The sequence below is a fragment of the Takifugu rubripes genome, chromosome 5, assembly GCF_901000725.2.
Source record: "Takifugu rubripes chromosome 5, fTakRub1.2, whole genome shotgun sequence".
In the NCBI taxonomy this organism is placed as follows: domain Eukaryota; kingdom Metazoa; phylum Chordata; class Actinopteri; order Tetraodontiformes; family Tetraodontidae; genus Takifugu; species Takifugu rubripes.
Genome location: NC_042289.1, coordinates 8,183,543 through 8,202,863, shown reverse-complemented (window position 1 = coordinate 8,202,863; position 19,321 = coordinate 8,183,543). Strand labels below are relative to the sequence as shown.

Below are 19,321 nucleotides of genomic sequence, written 5' to 3'. Positions count from 1 at the left end.
TGAGGGCATGAAGTGTTTTCCAAAGGTCATAGTTTTCTGTATAGAATGAAGGAAAAATGTCTTCATTTGTAAAACCAGAGCCCTGTCATGTTTTTATTTGTATTTAATAGCCTACAAAACAGCAGATGAAATGAGTTACTCCTCCTCTCTGCATTCCTGTCCAGGTTTTCATTCTTCATATTTATTGTCTGTAATTCACTTTATTTGGTCGTGGCACGGCAGCCCAGCTGCTGGCACCGGGTGACAGCTGGATAGAACGAGAGGAACCAGTGGCACACCAACCTTCAGCACTTATTAGTGTTTCTTGGAGATTTACAGGGTGGGGATATGGGGCAGGAAAGTTGGAGTGATGGCTGCAGTCACACAGACGGAGGGCCAGAAACTGCAGCCAGAGAGGCACATTCCAAAAACAAAGTGTGTGTGAGTGTGTGTTACTCTTCTGCTCTTGCTTTTTCCAAAGTCCTCTTTTATAAATCTCATTGTTATTTTAGCACACAGGAGATCACACAACTAAAAAAAGAAAATTAAAAACAAACAAAAAAAAGTATAAAGCAATTATTTTATCTGCGATACTATCATTTGCATCAACATAATTTATTGTATCCCAGGAAATGTGTGCATTCATATATGTGTTTTGGTAGTTTACGATCCGTGTCGTGTGTCATGTCAGGGTTTTATGGGCTTAATTTCATGCTTCTAGTGTAAATACAGCACTCCTCTGAGGTTGGAGACATGATTTAGGGTTAGTGAGAGGTCAGCTGTGCTGAGTGGGCAACAGGGCTGTTTGGGAAGATGGAAAACAGAGAGGCAGAAGGGGAGAAGACGAGTGAAAAAGGATCGCTGAAGACATACAAACACAGCCTGCAGCCACATAACGATCTGGCGCTTCTCTGGACCCCGGAGTTTGGAAGTAGTTCCGAAACAAAAACTGAAGAACCAGAGGGAAACAGAAAGAAGAGAAGAAGGATGGAATTAAAAATATTTACAAAGGAGTAATTCCACGCAGGATTTTTTTGGAGGGGGGCGGGGGGGCGATTGCGAAAAGGCTCCCTTGATACTACAATGGGGCCTATTGAGCAGCTCAGGTCGGAGGAGAGCGAGCGTCAAAGCTGGCTCCAGTCCAGGGGACAGGTTTCTATTAAAGCCAGAGAAAGAAAAGAGGGACTGTTTTATGGAAGGAAAGGAGAGAAACACACACATGGACATTTGCAGATGCCAGGAAAGAGAGGAGTGAATCAACATTTACCTGAAGTGCTCCCAACGTGCTCACGTGTGCTCATGATTATTTCACATTTCAACTACATATTATGTATACTTTTAGTGTAACATGTCAGGCTGGAGAACTTTGAGAAATCAGGGCTAAAACAACAGCTGAAGGAGACTTTTGACCTCTGCTGGATACAGTGTTGCTCCTGTTTTTAAAGCAGGAAGCTTCCGCTTCACCCAGGCTGGTGAAATGAGGCCTGCATGATGCGGACTGGTGCTGTTTTATGTGTTTGTGTTTTAACCGTGAGATCCTTTCCTATACCTCCCAGCTATGCTCCGCTGTTAGCGCGCATATTTGTTTGTGGGTGTGTGCGTGAGTGTGTTTGCACGGATGCTCCTTCAATTTTGCAAGAAGCCATGGTGTAAAACTCAGGGGTGGTCAGCCTGTTTATTGTGGGGATTGGAAACAATGTTGCCCCATTAGGCTAATACCAGTGAGTCAGTCCCAGTGGTTTTATCTGCTAATTACCTTCTTTCAGGCCATAATTCTAATTTCCATGTTGCTTCCAGCTTCCTAATGGTCAGGTAGAATTCCAAAACCCACTGAACAGTAAATGTTGTCAGGAGCTAATAAACCATTGGAGGTTAAATGAGGTCACTTAAATGAAACGGGCAAGCTGACAACATGAGTCTTGGTAACTATTTATTCACTAAATTAAAGTCACCTCAGAATGTTTGTAGAGAGGCAGACACAACTGTACCTCTACTCATCGGGTTGACACACGTAGCTGTGAGTGAATGTTCAAACATACATGTCGAGCTCCTTCGGGATAAATCCTAGTCACATTAATGATCAACTGAACTTTCCTCTCTGTTTGGCAGAAGTTCACATTGTGTTACATTAATTCATTGCAAAGCTTAAATACTCATTCAGGTATAGATTTCCCTGAGTTAAAAGCACAGATCTCCACCCCGGGAAAGCCACTCACACGTCAGATCTGATATTTTTCCTCCGGCTCTTTGATCCTTTTACCTGGCTGATGGGTTGAAAGATGGTAAAGTTAATGATAAACATCAGCCTGACCCTCTTATACAATGTCTTCCTTTTAGAAGAAAAAAAGCAACACCGTGGTTTTTGTTGGTCTTTTATTGATAATATTACTTTTTGTACAAATATATTCACAGACTTACAAAAGACACAACAAATAACAAGCGCTTCCCAAAATAAACAGGGAAAATGTAAAGACAGTCACACTGAAAATATTTTTTTTATCTCCAATGTAATTTTTTTTTATACACAATTTCCAGTTGTGATGTTATTTAACTTAATTTTTGTGGGTCATTTATATTTTATAACCGGACTGGTGATTGTGTAGACAGTTGGATATGTGTCTTTGGTGTGTTTCCCTTTAAGTAGGGTGGTGTGTGTGTGTGTGTGTGTGTGTGTGTGTGCGTGTGTGTGTGTGTGGTGTGTTTGTGTTTCTGTGGCATGCAGGGGATAGCTGATAGTAACCTGATGTCTGCAGTTCTTTGCACAAGACAGAACATGTGCTTGCATTATCACTGATGTCAACAGATGCACACACACACACACACACACACATGCACGCACACACGCACACACACAAACAAAAGGTTACTTTGAGCTTGTCTGTCCTCTTTATTTCTCAAAACCCATTTGGATGCCTCTTTGTCCCCTCTGTGTTTTCCATAGACTCAGTTGAACAGACAACAATATTTCTTTGTGTTTCAATTTTTGTAGACTCTGGAATATGCATTTGTTTTTATAAAAGTTGTTATTCGTGAAAAGTTTTTTGGATTGTAGTTTTTGGTGTAGTTTAAACAGGTGAATGCTAACTCACAGCAAACTCTTAACTGGCTGAAACTCAGTGCAGCACTAAAACAGAAGGGTTTCAGTCAAGTGCTTCCCTCTCTACCTTCTATAATCCTACTTACCTTCTCGCTTTGTGATGGTTAAACACCCTCAGGACTTTAGAAACAAGAAGGGGGATTTAGTCTTGAGTCTCTCCGGACTCACATCTACTCAGACTGTCTGACACTCTGGTGGCAAAGCTCTCTGATTGACTTCGCTGGTACCAAACATGTTTTAATCTTCAAAGATTTTAAGCTGCTTTTTTGTCTGTTAGTCACAAGAGGTGGGGGTGCAGAGGGCACGTTTTGCACAATAACCCCCCCCCCACACACACACACACCAAAAAAAACCTCCCACAAGTATAAAAACATACATTAAAAAAAGAGAAGACAAGTTTTTTTCTGCTACAAAATCAATAAAAAAGCATCAGCCATTTTCTCTGCATGACTTCATTTGGGGTCATTCACAACAAATGCTGATCTCTCTGGACGAATACCAAGGCGATACAATGTGCAGCAAAAATAATTGCTGATAGTCTTTAGGTGTGATGGCAGAAGGCAGTGCAGCCCCATTTCAGTGCACACACCTTTATAAACATAGAAAATGGGTAGTCTGTCCACAGGTCCCTCTAGGACCCTCTAGAAAAATGACAACCCATGATCAGTCCCAGCCACACGGCTTGAGAGCTGATTTGTCCAGCAATGTGAGAAAATAAATATTAATGACACAACGTGTGCATGAAATCGAAGTAGAGGCACTTTTGATGCTTCTTAAAGCGTAAAAGCTGATTTGTTTAATGTCTACTGAGACAGCTGGAGGGCGTTTACCCTTTGGTCATTTTTGCTGGAGTTCTCCTTTATCACAAAATAGTTGCTGCTCTGTGTCATCGGGGAGTGAACCGGAGTGTCAAAAGTAGGAGGGTTTGTGGGAAGATGTGTTGTTGTTTGCCGTGCAGTGTTCCTGTAGCAGCAGCACCTCGTATTCCAGGTTCCCATTCTGAACAGCGGGTTCAGGGATCATAAGTTGAGGCTGTTTCTGAGGCAGTGCCCCATTGTCCAGGCCAGCTTTTACACTGTCTATCTCTTGTTGAGAGGGCTCACAGTCCAGGTCCAGGTGACCCTTGGCCCTCTTTCTGCGAACATAGCATACTACTCCAACTGTTACTGCTATGAGGGCCAACAGTAGCAGGATTGCAATTGCTGGCATCAGCATTGTGGTGAACTTCTGGTCATCAAACCGTGCATCAGGCCCCCTGATGGTTTCAGCTGCCGTTTCAGCCTCAGTGCAGACGCGGTCCATGTCGCTAGGGGCACCAAGTGGACTGACACACACAGCATAGGTGGAGTTGGGCTTCAGTCCTCTGAGTCTGTACTCTGGGAAGGATGCTGGTAGGCTCAGCTGGATTGGTCTGCGGTCTGGCCCGTAAAGATTCCGATATGTCAGGCGGATTCCCCGGAGGTAAGGACGCATTTCAATGTAACGGTGAAGGTCCAACAGGATTGAGGTCGCTGTGGCTTGATGTGAGCTAATTTCTGATGTTTCCACACCGACAGTTGCCATGGGGAATTCAGCATCTGTTGGTGAAGGTGGGTGATGATCTTGGATTTCACAGTACAAGCCAGAGGTGCCCTGAGGACAGGTACACACAACCTGACCATACTGGTCCAAATGACATGTTCCTCCATTCAAACAAGTGTGAGAGGGACAGAAAAAATTCTTCTCCATATCTATATCAATGCTTCCGGGGGACGCTGGGACAGGAGACAGGGGAGAACCATCATCCACATCCGTAGGGTTGTCACTCACTCTGGGGGCTTGAATTTCTCTCGTGGTACTTGAGATGGTTGTAACAGGAACAACCATTGTGGTGGTAGTTTTGGCAGTACTAGTGGTGACTGTAGTTGTTGTAGGGCAGCCGAAATCCCTGTGGTCCAACCGTTCCAACACTTTGCCGGCATTAACAGGTGGGAAATGGCATCGGGTCTCTTCTGTTCTCTCCAAGGTGATGCTCTGGACTCTGAGCCATCTCGGTAACCATGATAACGAGCAGAGGCAGTTGAAAGGGTTCTCTGCTATTGTGAGCTTTCTGAGGTGGGGTAATATCTGTGAGAATTCCTCAGAAAGGCCCTGTAGGCCAAGGCCACTAATGTCCAACTCCTGCAGCTCTCCGAGATTCTGAAGGTCCTGAACCTGAAGAGGACCCATTGGGTTCCCAGCCAGGCTGAGGTGTATGAGTCCGTGGGTCTCTTTTAGTACCGAAGGGAAAGAGTTTAGTTGGTTTTCGGAGATGTCTAATTCATGGAGGTTCTTTAGGTTTCCAATAAGCTCCTCATTCAGGCCAGTGAGCCCCACACCTCCTAATTTGAGCGACTCTAAATTTGGAGTTTGGAAATCTGAAGGGCCCAAGGTGGGTAAGACATTAAAGCGAAGGTCCAGCAACAGAAGTTGGGGCATGACGAGAGCAGGCAACGATGTCAACTTGTTTCCTTGCAGTTTGAGTTCGAGCAGGTGCTCCAAACCATTAAATGCGGCAGGATGGATGGTCTCAATTTGATTACTATACAAATAAAGACGTTTGAGCAGCGTCATTCCCTGGAAGCATTCCTTTGAAATGTGAGTGATCAGGTTGGATGATAAATCCAGGTTTCTCAGTGAGGTCAAATGTTCAAATACCCTTTCAGGAAGTTTAGTCAGTTTGTTCTGACTGAGGTCCAGCATTTCTAGCTTTTCCATGCCACTAAAGTCATCGCTTCTCAAAACCTCAATTCCATTGGAAAAAAGGTACAGGCTCTGAGTGGATGAGGGGACTCCCTTTGGGATGGTCGAGGAGCGTCTCTGGTAGCATAAGATGGAGTCAGGTGTGGAGCAGGAGCAGTCTTTTGGGCAGCTGCTGGATAAGCTGCCATCAGGAAGGATGAAGAAGAGCAGAAAAGGCACCAGCAGACTTAGAAAGACCTTCATGGTGTTGAATCTCTCTCTGTCTCCCTGCTCAACCTAGAACAAGAGAAGACATATTCCTTCAGTAACACGGGAAATCATTTTAGTCCATTAAGCCAAACCTGCAACAGTAGTATGTTGTTACATGTGAGGCTCATTTTCAACTTTAGAAACTTAAATGATCATTTTGGATCATTTCAGAAACGGTATCCTTTTTAAAGGCAGTATGAATGATCTCTTTCACTGCACTGGCACCCTAAAATGCTTACATTTAAAAAAACAAATAATTCCTCTGCTCTGCTAGTTCTTTGGTAAAATTACCACTGACATTTGATGAATTATAGAAAGGCAGCTAGTGGTGCAGATCTTGTAGACCTGCGTGATTTATAACACCTACAGGTTGTGTGATTCAAATGTAACCCCTGAGGGAGCTAAATTTAACGCCTTAAATGGCGCAGTTGTTGGTGTCACAAATACCTAAATCATAAGCCAAAAATGTGTGACACACAGAACATTTTGTTCTAGCACTGCATACCTTGGATTTCTGTTTCTTTACTGTACTGAAGCCATTTTTTTTTCTCCTCCAATGTACAGTATTAATGTATTATTTTCTTTTTAGCAAAATCTCTGTTCAAAGCATTAAAATCCAAGAATTAGCAGTTTTGTTCTTATTATGAGGAATATTTTTTTAATGAAACTTCCGGGCTTCGTTTATCACTCTGTCATCTCAATTATCTGTTAATGGTATTATTTGGTAAGATACTGTTTGGCATTTTATTTGGAGAGAATATCGGGGATTCTGGAAGGTACACTCGGGTAAAACGATCCTGCATCATCATTTCAGGCCAGCACTATTACATTTATTTCCCTTCTCTTTCAGCATATTTTCCCCCATTTGCTGTTGAAATAGAAACCTCCTTGGAAACTTTCCCTGGTCATTTATTTCTTTTTCTCTGGAGCATAAACTCATTCAGATGTGGCACAGATTTCTCTGTGTGTAGCCAAAAGAAAATAAAGTAATGCTGCTTAAACACTGAAGCTTGATTAAAGGAAGTAGTTGTCTAGGCTTTAGTTCCACCACCTGCTAACAGCACAGCAAAGTACCTAAGCTTTGGCAGCCATGCAGAAAAAGTGCAGCCGTTTAGCACTACAGCGAAGCTGCTTAAAGGTGGTTTTGTCCTGGCTGGGATTCGATGCAGATCGCTGGTGGCTTCAGCTGAATGGGCAGCTGAGGTGAAAGTGTAAATGGAAGGAGAATTCACTTTTACAGGTGGGTTACTGTGTAGATAATCCTTGGACAATGCCTCTGGAGCCTGGAAAGAATTCCTGAACCAGTGCCCCGTTTTTGCTCCAGTGGGGAATAAAACGTTCAGTTGAAGTAATCGATAATTACTGCAACGTAGGACGGCCAGATGTTTTCATAAACAACCTTCAAGAAAAGGTTTATTTCATTACCTGGTCCAGAAACACAAAAAAGAGTAAGAATGTAGCCTAACAGCATGAGGTCAAACATATAACAACAAACAGAACTAAACAGTAGAGTGATCACATTAGACAAAATGTGTGTGTGTGTGTGTGTGTGTGTGTGTGTGTGTGTGTGTGTGTGCGCGCACGCGCCAGGGAGGGAGTGGTGTATTTTAATGGGTGCCTGTTCAGAGCAAACACTGCATGCTTTTTCTATGAGAGTGGTAATTTGCATCTAGAGCTGTCAAAATTCCAACTTCATTCCTTTCTGAGATGGAGGAACTTGACTTGGTGTGTTCTACAAGTGGAGTCAGAGATGACTGTTGGGATCTAGAGCCAGAACATACAACACCATCAAGGCAGAGCGAGCTATGCAGATAAAGCCGAGAGTATTTTTCTTTCAAAGTCAACATGGTGACTCTCCTGTAGCTCCTTGAAGGAGAATGTTTATTTGAATCTGCCCGATTCCAAACTGGGCCTGGCACATCTGATAACCCCAAGTGGAGGAGAAACAGCAGGGAGGTGGATTGATGTGGGGGCTGGTTCAGTCTGTGAATTCCACCAGATCGCAGATATATCGTAGTTTGATTGGTCAGATTCTCTTTTTTCTTCAGGAGCAAGAGCACATGGGAAAAACGTGGGTTCCTCTTTGTATTTTCAGTGAAAAACATCACCTTGAAAAGAAAACCTAAAGAAACAAAAATGGAAGGAGAAGAAAGGCATTTTCTTTGTCTCCTTCCCTGAACTCCCTTAGCGCAGTTTTTATTCATTTTTTCCAAAGATGAAGAGAGAAGGAAAACAGAAGCGGGGGGACTGTGCAGACAAAAGCAGGCCTCCGTCAGCGGGGGCACCGAGGTGGATAAGACCTGGCTTTGGGAAGGTGAAGTGGGCTTTGCCAATTAAATCCCAGCAGGCCAAGCGTCAAGAGCTCTTATCTTGAGAACTGAAGGCCAAAAAGGAGGGGGCCATGACGGTGGCTCTAGATGTGGTGTGTGTACATCTGTGTGTGCGAGGGGGGGTGTAGGTCACTGTGAACTTGCATAATACGGAAGGTTTAGTCAGAGACTAAAGGGAGGCACCGTGCCAACTTACTGTAAGGTGATAAGGCTGCACGCTACAGAGTGCATACTTCTGCTAAAGAGGCCTCTTAAATTCTGTTAAAGGATTCTTGTTTTGTGCACGAGAATGAAATATTATATTTATCGCAGTAGCGCCGGGTCATGTATTCACATCTGTCAACACCACAGACTTGCAACTGCGGCTCCGGTGATAACGAGTACTGGAGCGAGAGGGCCCGTTTCAGCAGTCAGGCACCAAACTATGAGCCTATAAACGACAGCTCTGTCAGCTTAAGGCAGGAAGTATTTCATTGTTTACTACTCGCTGCACCTCCACAAAGCCGCCGGAGTACAAATGTAAACACGGGCAGAGGTGCACTGCTGGAATCAGGGGAATTTTATTGTGTCTGTCATTGACAACACTCCTTTTGAAGCTACAGTATCATTACTGCGCTTTGTAGCGGTATGAAGGGGGGATTATGGGCTGTTGGCGTTGTGTAATTTGTTGAACAAACAAGGCTTTTCAGATAATTTTATCCTGACCACAAGACCATTAGAGTCATGTCCGCTGTGCATCACCTCTGCCAGAGCTGACGTCAGACGCTTGTTATTTGAATTAACAGCTTAAGCAGCTGACGGTTCCTGTTTGTCTGTGTCCTCTTTAAATTCTTTACATCTCTTCTTTTTCTTTCCCCATCATACACTTTCTGCTTCTTAGGTTTAAATGATAGTGGTGAGAAATGCAGCTCTTTCTTCTCTGGATTTATGGTTTTGACAAGGACTACAAATATGGACAGTGTGAAGTATAACTATTAGACACTGCAGCTGGAGGACTTGAAAGAGAGCATAATATACATTCCAGGGGTGACTGGGAGGGTAATGTAACAGTGGAACTAACACTGGGCCTTTGCAGCACCATAGGGAACATGTGTCTCGGGTCTGCCTTGGTCACATTTTACAGGACTTGAAGAGCTACGTTGTGAAAATATTAACACCAGAGGGCTTTGAAGGTATAGAAGAAAACCAACCAGTCATTCCAGATAGCATCGACAAAGCACTGAGGCAGAGAGTGGCTCCTCAGAGGTCAGAGGTGAGTCTGTAGATTAGTGTTTCCACCGCTGCTCACTACTCCGTGTCCTCTCTTCTAACCGTTGCACAGACATCCCCCGATAACAGACCCTCTCTGATACTGGCACACACCCAGCTCCAGTTACACACATCTGAAGCCGACTGCTCCTCACCACTAAAACTAGTGACTCCTCCAGTCCTGCAGGGCACCCTAAACCCGTTTCCCTCGAATGCAACCTGTGCTGATGCCTGCGGCTTCCAGCATATGTCCTCGTGGGTAGATGTGAGTCAGGTGAGACTGGGGGAAACCACTGCCCCCAAGCAGGCAGCCCATAATTCTAGAGGAAGCGTGGATCATCTCCTCCTTATTTATTCCTCAAGAATGCAAAAGATCGAGCAGAAGATGCCAGACTTAAATTTGTTTTAAGGGACCCTGAGAGAAGCGCTCTCGACCCTCTTTCAGCACAGAAATCTGTCAACACTGACACCCAGCTTTCATCACTGCACCCATCCCTGTGACCCTTCAGGACGGATAGCCTCCAGGTCACATCTCCTGCACACACAAAGATGTCTGTCTGACATCTTAACTGCAGGATTCTCGGATTACACCAGCACAGCATTTCAAAACACCAGAGCACTCGTCTGTTTTCAGATTTCTCTGTTCAGCCCGTTTAGTCAGCGTCTGTGCAAGTCAGTAAAGCATCAGGAAGCCTCTCGTCCGGCCCGGCCCATCTGTGGTTTGTACGACCTGACTTCCAGTGCAGAGTTTGTTTGAGCTGGGTTGAATCTGTCACACTTCAGTTGCAAAACGTCCTGCCTACGGCCTCTTACTTCTATTTTAATATACAGCAAGCTACACTTAGATAAGTAGGAAAAAAACAGTTGATATTAGCATGACCGGGGGGGAAAGGATGTCCCTTGGATAACAGAACACACAAAGGAAGCCTTTCTTTCTCGCTTCTTTCGACAAACATTTCAGAGGCTGTGGCCCAGAGTGGGGATGGCAACATGTTTGCACTGTGTGTGTGTGTGTGTGTGCGCGCGTGTGCACCCACAGTTAGAAACACCTGGATGGACCAGTTTTATCAGTCAGCCACAAGCCAGGCTCGGCGCGCACGCTCCAGCCCTCGTGATACATTCCCAACATAACTGCAATAACGTAACTTGTCGTTAGGCCGGCTGACGTTGCTTCGATGGTATTCGCCAACCCCGCCGCAATCAGTTCAACACACTTTGAACACTGAAAGGTTCCTTGGAAGTCAACCGGCTGTGACAAACAGCGACTCTTGAAGCGGGTAGACAACACAGCATTGACTGTGTGTATTGACACGTTTGCTGCTCACTCCAAAGGCAAAGGTTTCAACCGGAGACCAGAACAGACTGGCGATGAGTCAGGCCGCCGGGAGGCAGACCCACTGAGCGGCTGCCTCTCCTTGTTAGACAAACAGTGTCACGCAGGCTCTGAAAAAACAGCAGCAAGTGACACATTTGCCTCCCTCCTCGTGTGCCGGCGCACACAGATCATCTTTCCAGCTAATCTCTGGAACATGCTCTAACCATTTACAAGTTTCTTACAGCTAAAATACACAGCATGTATCACGCACGGCGATTGACAGGCAACACTTGAATCTGACTCACAACTGTCTCGAGCTGTCCTGAACTGCTCCTCCCCTCGCTCAGGTTTGCTCATGCAGCCAACGAGAATATGACAGGAATTTGATCGAGGTACGTCTCCTTCACCTGCCACAACAGCCCCCTCAGGGCCTTTGGTTAACTATGCAACTGTTGTTTGTAAGGCTAGAAACTTTGCGAGAGTAGAAAATGTAGCTTCGAGTGCGGGAATGAGGCAGCGTGGCCTCTTTTTCAGGACCTCACAACAACTACATCCCCATAATAAGAGATAAAGTTTTTTCCTGCCATTCTGGCCCGAGGACATTTATCTGTGATTAAGAGATAAGCAGCAAGAGGTGTGCTGCGAATACAAGATGGATGGGAAATGGAGATCGTTGCTCCTGATAACACTGTCACAAAGGAATTTATTGCGAAATGAATGCCACCACTGAGGAGGCTCTCTGGAAGACCAGCCGTCAAGCTACACGGTTTGAACACCCCCCAACAGTGACTGCCTCCCTCCCCGTCCTCCTTGGCCTCAGGTGCCCCTGTATTTACCCCCTTAGCTGACTGTTTACCAGCCCATCATCCTCAAAATGTCTGCTCAGTCCACATTCATACCCAACAGGATCATCAGGCATCAACAGTCACTCCGACATATTTTTGCACATGTAGAGACATCAGTCAGCAGCAGCTTATTAAAACGTCAGCATTCACCCTTTGTTCCTGAATTCACCCGAAGCAGGTGTGCACGACACGATTGATTCTCATAGCCAAAACATACAAGCTGAGAGGAGGAAAGAGGAGGAGGGTAGTGACTGAGGCAGATGAATGTACAGGTTGGAGCCCAACGTCAGTCAAGAGTCAGTTAATGGGAGGCTTTCATCAGAGTGGTGCCGAAGCAAAGAACATTTAAAAAATGATCTTCAAACAACAGAAAACCATGTTTTTCCATTAGAATAATACAGTTTCACATTTTTAATGGTGCTTTTTCAAAAAAGTAGAGAACTTAAACTTGCTCACGTCGTTGAAGACGCAACATAGAACAAGGCCGTCTCCACTGTAGATTTGACTTTGATTTGAAAGTGTCACGCTAGCATTTTCATTGCCAGTTAAGATTTTCATACTGTATTAGAAATGAAGGGAGATAAACGGATTCAGTCAAATGTAGGAGAGATGTCAACGGACGGCTAACACGCCTGATTTGGAGAGGTCTTTAGCTTGACTGTCACAGCCTGAGACTGAATAATACTTTGTTTTCTTCCTTCAGACCAGCTCGCTTGCTCACACATTAGGTGAGCAGATTCCTGAGCTAACCTGTTATACACACACACACACACACACACACACACCAAAGACAATGGATCTTTGTGTGGCTCTGTAGTGGATGAATTTTTGCTGTATCAGACCACATTCGTTAGATCTTTGTTTGCATTTATGAAGAAATATTAACATTATTAACTGCAAATTAAACATGTATAATACTATCTTAGAGCACTGTTTGACTTTCTGTTTGCTTTTAGGTTATTTATTTGAAGGAAATTAAGCACATTTGTCACAGTCAAAGGACCTTAAAGAGACAGAAGAATCAACAGTGAATCAACACATGAATTGGAAACAGAACTTTCTGACTTGCAGCCTGTTAGCAGAATAGCTATTAATTTTACAGTCAGCAAGTAGACACACCATGCACAAATTCCTTCATGGGAGGACCTTGGAGCTCTTCCTGAGGCTCAGGAAAATAACTTTATATGGTTATTAAGGTAATAGATACTACCACTGTGTGCTACAGTCTTGTCTATAGAGTGTGTGTGTGTGTGTGTTACAGACGGGACAGAAAACATGTTTATCGTACCCAAGCTTATGTGAGATACATAGTTTTGTGCTAGAACAGTTCAGCAGAATATACTAGACTGCATAATCAGGCAAATATTTTTTCACAGAAAGGCAGATTATATCTTTACACCCTGTAATCAGATTACATTGCATATCATTCGGTCTTTTACACTGGAGGATGTTGGGGGTTAGCGACAATAACGTGCATTGTGTGGTTTTGCAGTCTTGGATGCAGATAGTCTAAAATGTGTTATCTACTGACATCAAAACTAGTTCTGATGAGTCATCTCACACTCCTGTCACTCAGGCCTGTTTGTGTTGTGATGGAGGCGGATGCTGGTGGTGACATCAGGACGCTACGTCTGTCTGTAGAGGGCCATCACGTTTAACGTCTAATAACACCGGACTCACCCAATGAAGAGGCTTCTGCTTCTATGCCCACGCCACTCTTCTTGGGTTCAGATTGTTTGTTCTGGAATTGAAACAATAGTACCCGTTAGCCTGCTCCTTTTGCTCACGTCTTTTTACACTCAGAACTTACAGCCCTGCTGCGTAACATTAACAGCCTCCATGCAAAACAGGAAGTTATTTTGTCGTTAATTGGTCGGATTCCAGCTGTGTGCGGGAGCGTGCTGAGTGCCGGCAGGCTGTGTGGCAACACAGGAGTATTAGCGAGCGGCAGGCGAAGAATGCGGGCCGACCACTCTTCTCTCTGTCAGTTTCTCAATCTGTGGTATCGCGTGTGTGTGTTGTGCCACGTTTATAGCCTGGTTTCTAGTGTGTTCTGCAAGATTGAGTTTCACCCTCCTGATCTTCTCTGGAGATCAACAAAGGTCATGTGAGGTGAACTACTTTACATTTCATTGTGGCTCACGCAGCCACGTGTCTGGCTGCATCCTCCCCACGTGTCAAGTCAATTACTCGCAATTTAAATAGTATCTTTCTATCTATCATGTTATGAGTTGTTGGGATCAGACGTGACAGGTTTCACACCCAAATCTCCCCCTGATGCATGTTGTTGCCGGGAGCCGAGTATCGGCAAAGAGGCTAAAACTGTCATCAGCAATGTTCTCCTCATGTGCACCTTTTAGCGCTTTTGTGCTGCCTCTTCCGCCTCTTCCCACAGGACATTTGGTCTTTAATTTGCATGGGCTGCTGCAATTTTCCCTCGCTTTATTCACCTGTGTCCACCCAAACACAGGCATTGGGCATTTCAGAGCATTTATAGGGCCAGAGTCACGTTGGGGAGGCCGAGTTGAGCTGTCAATTTTGACAAATTATAACCTGACAACCGTTTAGTCAAACCCTGTAAACCTGCCCGGGTGGGATAAACAAGGTGCTTGTAGCGCTCGAGGTGCGCCTCTCGACTTCATACGCTCTTTGCCCATATAGTATGACAAGCTTAAACTTGTGGCCCTGTCACTCACCACTGACTTACAGATTTAAGCCAATCGGTGGTATCCAGCTATCTGATAAAGACATCAGGTTTCATTGGCTGTGGCAGGAAAAGAATCAGCATTAAAGTTCTTTTGATTGTCAAAGCAGACGACCTTCCTCTCCATCTGTGATTCGCCCGTGCGGCGTCTGACTTTGATCACATGGTGCAGGTATGGCTGTGCGAGCCCCTCGCCTTCCTCTTACCCCACAATATCTGGTTCAAGGCTCATTTCCTAATTACAGTGCTGAACAGTGGTAATTACAGCCTGAGATTAAGAACCCTTCTCTCTTTTTTTATGGACTCACTGAGATCTAGCAATTTGTGGTGGCTTTCTGGGATGAGCTTCCTCCCTCTCATCCTGTCTCCTCACTGATTCCCCATCTGTCTCTCACCCCGCTCCTGTCCTCAAACATCCACGGGGCGGCTAAAAGAGTTTGGGGGATTTCTTTTTTTTTTAAATGCAAAGCCGATGTCGAGGTTTTATACTAATTTTGAGGCACTTTTTGCTGTCAAAATGCGACGACAGCAAGCGTTCGTGCCAGTAGACGTGCACGTCAGGGGTTATTCGGGGTCTGAGCTCAAGCTGGGGCGCTCCCGAGCCTTCAGATCCCATCGCCCGTGTGTTTTTATTTACGCCTGATTTTGAAGTGGTTCTTCTGAAAGCATCATTTGGCTTCGTCGGCAGACTCGTCCTCAGTTTAACTTGGCAGGCGTCAGGGATGGGGTTGGTCTCTGCATACCTCTGGGTCCGCATTGATGTGTGTGGCGGGGGCTTTTATGTGTGACACATCTACATTAGTTGCTGCTGCTCTCATACGAACTCTTTCCTGCTCCCTCCATCTCACACATATTCACACACTTGTTCCCATTTTCTCCCCTGTCGACTCCATTCTGTCTGCCCGCTGCGTGAAGGCTGCTCTCCCATCCCTCCTTTTTCCTTCACTCCTCCCTTCACCAGGCCTCCTTGTTTCAGCACCTGACTTTTAACCCTCTAATCCCTCCAATGCAGAGGCTTAGATAGTTCAGCGTAGCCTCTAATTGGTACAAAACTGAGCTCCAAGGCTTGTTTTGAGAAAGAAAATGGCAGCGTTCAGTCTGTATTCTGGTAAATAACAACAATTGAAAGACCGCAACTGGGAACAATACGTATTTGGAAGTGGATGAGGAATTCCTGCAGGCTAAACTTTATTTTTTTGTTTGGTTTTGGTTCTGATAGAACCCTGGTAAACAGAGTCCTGTGGTCTCATCTTTGCCGTCATAGTAATTGTTTGAAAATTGCCTTTGTGACCTCTGTCTCAGTCATGCCTTCCATCCACACACCAGCATCTAAGGCACAACGTGTCCTGAAGGACGAAGATAATTCCCACAGCATGCTACTGCGTCGCACATCACATCACAGTGTCACCATAAGTTGCGCAATAAAGTCCGCTACCACGAAGCAAGCATGTGTAAACACCACGGCTGCATGTGTGGCCTCATCAAGGGTGCCGATCATCACGCCACTCTGATTCAGTCAGACAAACTGCAAATTATTTACATCATAGTGGGGGGGTCACGCACATTAAGAACCATCTTTCATCGTTTGTCCACATGCAGGGAGAGTTGGTTTAATGTCCACTAATGAATGTACAAACGCCACAGCCTGCTGTGTGCAGTCGAAGGCAGCACTGCAGAGCTGCGCGCATTAGAAATAACCCCAGTAACAGTCACACGGGTGTCCTGTAAGTGTCAGATCCATCCAGCCAGAAACTTCTCCACATTAGCAATTGATAATTGGCCACCTGTGGCTGGTCCTCTGTGTCTGGCACAATATAAACCAATTACCACAACTATAAGCCGTCAGTGACCCGGTAGCTTCTTCTACAGCATAATGACAGCCTTGGAGGAAACATGCAGTGAAGAAACAAGCAGCAGAACGGTGTACGAGTTAATAGTGGGGCCATCGGCTGCATCGCCGCTTACATCACTTGGAGGAAAAGTTACTTTACTCTTCTCCTTCGTTATGGAGTGAAACATCTGTATGATGAATGGAAGGGGGAGCAGGAGTCGGAGGAATGTCCTAACACGGATTAAGCACCTTAAAGCTTCAAACTTTTGGTGGGACGTCTTGGGAAATGTCGCCGCTTCTGCTCGGTGCCTCACAGCTGATGTTACAGTCATATTTGGAAAGAAAGAAGCGGGTGGATGGCTGTCTTTTAAGGATTCCGTGGCGAATTAAAAGATCTTTTTAATATTCACTCATTTCTCAGCAGCACATTTGCATAAATACAAATTGATGCTTCTATGATTTGAGCGGTTAAAGTCTGAGCCGCTGCGCTCAGTCACCAGCTCTTTACCGTCAGTGTGCTGGTTGTTCAACTTTAGTTTGTGTTGAACACTGTGTCTTGTTTCCATTCATTATATATGGTTAGAATATATTGTCTAACCATTCAGTTTTAATATTGGCGGAGCATCAATCACTCTGAACTCTGGCAGGAGCGTCTAATCCAGCGGTTCTCTGTCCTCGGGGTATCGTTTGGTTGTAAATAACTCAGCAGCTTCGTAATTTACTGTTTGAGATTATTTTTAATATCGCAACCTACACTGCTGAAGTCAGGCTGAAGCCTTTTCCACACTTTGGGATTTGTGGATGATCTGTTCAGGAACTGCGGTCTAAAAACCAAATGATGGAGTTATTAATTCGACTTCCACATCAAGCCCGGTCGAACTTGCGCATCGGCGCTTCCTCCGGTGCGGCTGCGGGATCCACTGCGGATCGGCGCGGCTCCGTGCGTGCGCGCTGCGGTTCAGCACCAGCTCGCCTCATTACCGCCCCGACGGCTGGTTTGCACATATTAGCACTCTTCAGTGCCAGATTACCTTTGTTCTAATGCCAGTATTTGAATATTAGTGGCGCAGATATCCGCGATAAAATCCGACATGCGTTAAATAAAATTCGAAGAATTCTATTTTATGTTTCACGGATTATTTTATGTTTCAAACTAATGCCGCGCGTGTGCTTTTTAACTTAACTTTGTTGTGATAAAATAGAATAGTAGGTTGAAAACATAGAAACGTGCGTAACACCTACAGTGACAGAAACGCCGCCGGTCTGGATTTGCTTGCAGTTAGTTAAAAAGCCCCGTTTCTTGTCGTGACAGCTCCGTTGACGTGTCTTTGCGCATGTTGATCGTTCACTCCTGAACAGTTTCAAACGTTTACCGGGACCTGATAAGCCCAGAACAGAGAACACTCTTACCCTGTGCTTCCAGGTGGCTGCGAGCGCAGCGGCGCTCCGGCTTTATCCAAAAAGAAAAGTTCGCCGATAAACTCCAGACTTGCGACTTTTTCGTCGTCCTCCCCCACCCCCCAACTCGGTCTCCCTCGCTCTTAAAAAAGTTTCCGCGAGCACATTAAAGTGATGAACGAACGCTCGTCGTTGAATCCTCGGAGAGGTTCGCGAACCTCCACGTCAAGGAATGCGCGCAAGTGCCGAGTCCGTGGACAGAAAGCGCTTTATTGTGAGCTCGGCGGAGAGTGGAGGCTCCGGGGGTGGGAGGGAGGAGAGGAGGAGCGGGTGACACACGCTGGAGAGCTGCAGCAACTCACCTTGCAGCGTCCCAACCTCCTTTCAGTTGGATGTCTTCATTCTCACCTGCGTGTTTGCTCAAAGATGGCGGTTGTGTTTTATTTGACAAGTACGGCAATTTCTTACTAATTGGACTGCTGCCGGAGTTTGACTCAGTTCCGTTTTAGCTGTGCGTTTTCAGGGCACAGTTTTCATGAAACTGTTGAGTTGTGACACCCCGAGGATGCAGAGTGGCGTCTTGGCGCCTGTGATTGTTGTCCAGGTCCAACAGAGGTGAAGAGTTCCTCACTTTTAGCTGCAGATTCTGACTGAACAACTGAAAGCTGCCGGTTTCTAACACTTTCAGCAACTTTCAACCAGGCTTGTGTTTTTTGTTCACTTCACTTGCAGATAGCTGCACGTGGGTTTCACACACACTTACACACATACACACCACCCGGGGTTCTGTCGAATTGATTCCACACACATGTGCACGACTGGCAACATCTGCAAAGCATCACAGTAAATTGCAGGAATAGAGAAATGGTTTCACGCACATCCTCCAGGTTCCAGATGCGACACCCCCCACACACCCCCACCCCCCTTCCCCCCATTACCACCATCCTGGATACAGTTAAGGATGAAACTGGGGTGAACAAGCAAATTTCGGCTAAAATTAAAACCCTATTATCTTAATTCATTCACATATATTTATTGAATTCTCTGTACTTAAATAAATCCAATTATTACCCTATTTACTGGTCTGGTCAGTAAAGATTTGCTCGCAGTGACCGCAAGCTAACAGGAACACGTGCTAAGTTTTGCTCCACCGATGGTGTGGAACACGCTCTGGAAGTCTCACGGTTGCCTGTTGCTCAATGGCACACAGGCAGCGCCGTAAATGAGTGCCCTCCTTCTCAGCTTGCTGAAAGATGACCAGAGTTTGAAGACTGAAACTTTTGCAGCTTTTCCGTTCACGTCACTTTTCCCAGAAATACATTTCTTCACATTCTGGCGCCCAACTTGCGCTCCTTTCTTCTTGTTCCAGATTTCATTCGATTTACTCGAAGACACTGATTGCATGCATGCCAAATCACGCCTAAATATTTGTTTAACTGGCTTTAATCACTTTCTGTTTTCCCACCATATCTCCAGCCTCCAGTGATGATGACCCCCCCCCTCCCCACACATGTATTGATTTTATCTGCATTATTGTTGATGATTGACTGAGTTCACACTCTTCTGTTTCCTCAGATGTGTGTGTGGGGGGGTCAAGCGTTTTA

General features: G+C 45.3%; 2 protein-coding genes across 5 annotated transcripts in view; one reads left to right on the top strand and one right to left on the bottom strand.

Annotated features, from left to right (window-relative positions):
• Window positions 1–19,321, top strand: part of LOC101079281 (mitochondrial import inner membrane translocase subunit tim16-like) — a 65,648-nt gene that overhangs the window by 29,249 nt on the left and 17,078 nt on the right. The gene's annotated exons all lie outside the window — the stretch shown is intronic.
• On the bottom strand, window positions 2,339–18,003 carry vasnb (vasorin b). 3 transcript variants are annotated; one of them, XM_003964644.3, is made up of 3 exons: window positions 17,730–18,002; window positions 13,465–13,525; window positions 2,339–6,073 (listed from the first exon to the last, which is right to left on the bottom strand). In XM_003964644.3, the coding sequence occupies exon 3, from the start codon at window positions 6,038–6,040 to the stop codon at window positions 3,986–3,988; it is 2,055 nt and encodes a 684-aa protein (XP_003964693.1). In that variant the 5' UTR covers window positions 6,041–6,073; window positions 13,465–13,525; window positions 17,730–18,002; the 3' UTR covers window positions 2,339–3,985. The 3 variants fall into 3 exon arrangements, with proteins under 3 accessions (XP_003964693.1, XP_011602275.1, XP_029692279.1); XM_011603973.2 differs by lacking the exon at window positions 17,730–18,002 and adding an exon at window positions 17,562–17,715; XM_029836419.1 differs by lacking the exon at window positions 13,465–13,525 and having other exon boundaries at window positions 17,730–18,003.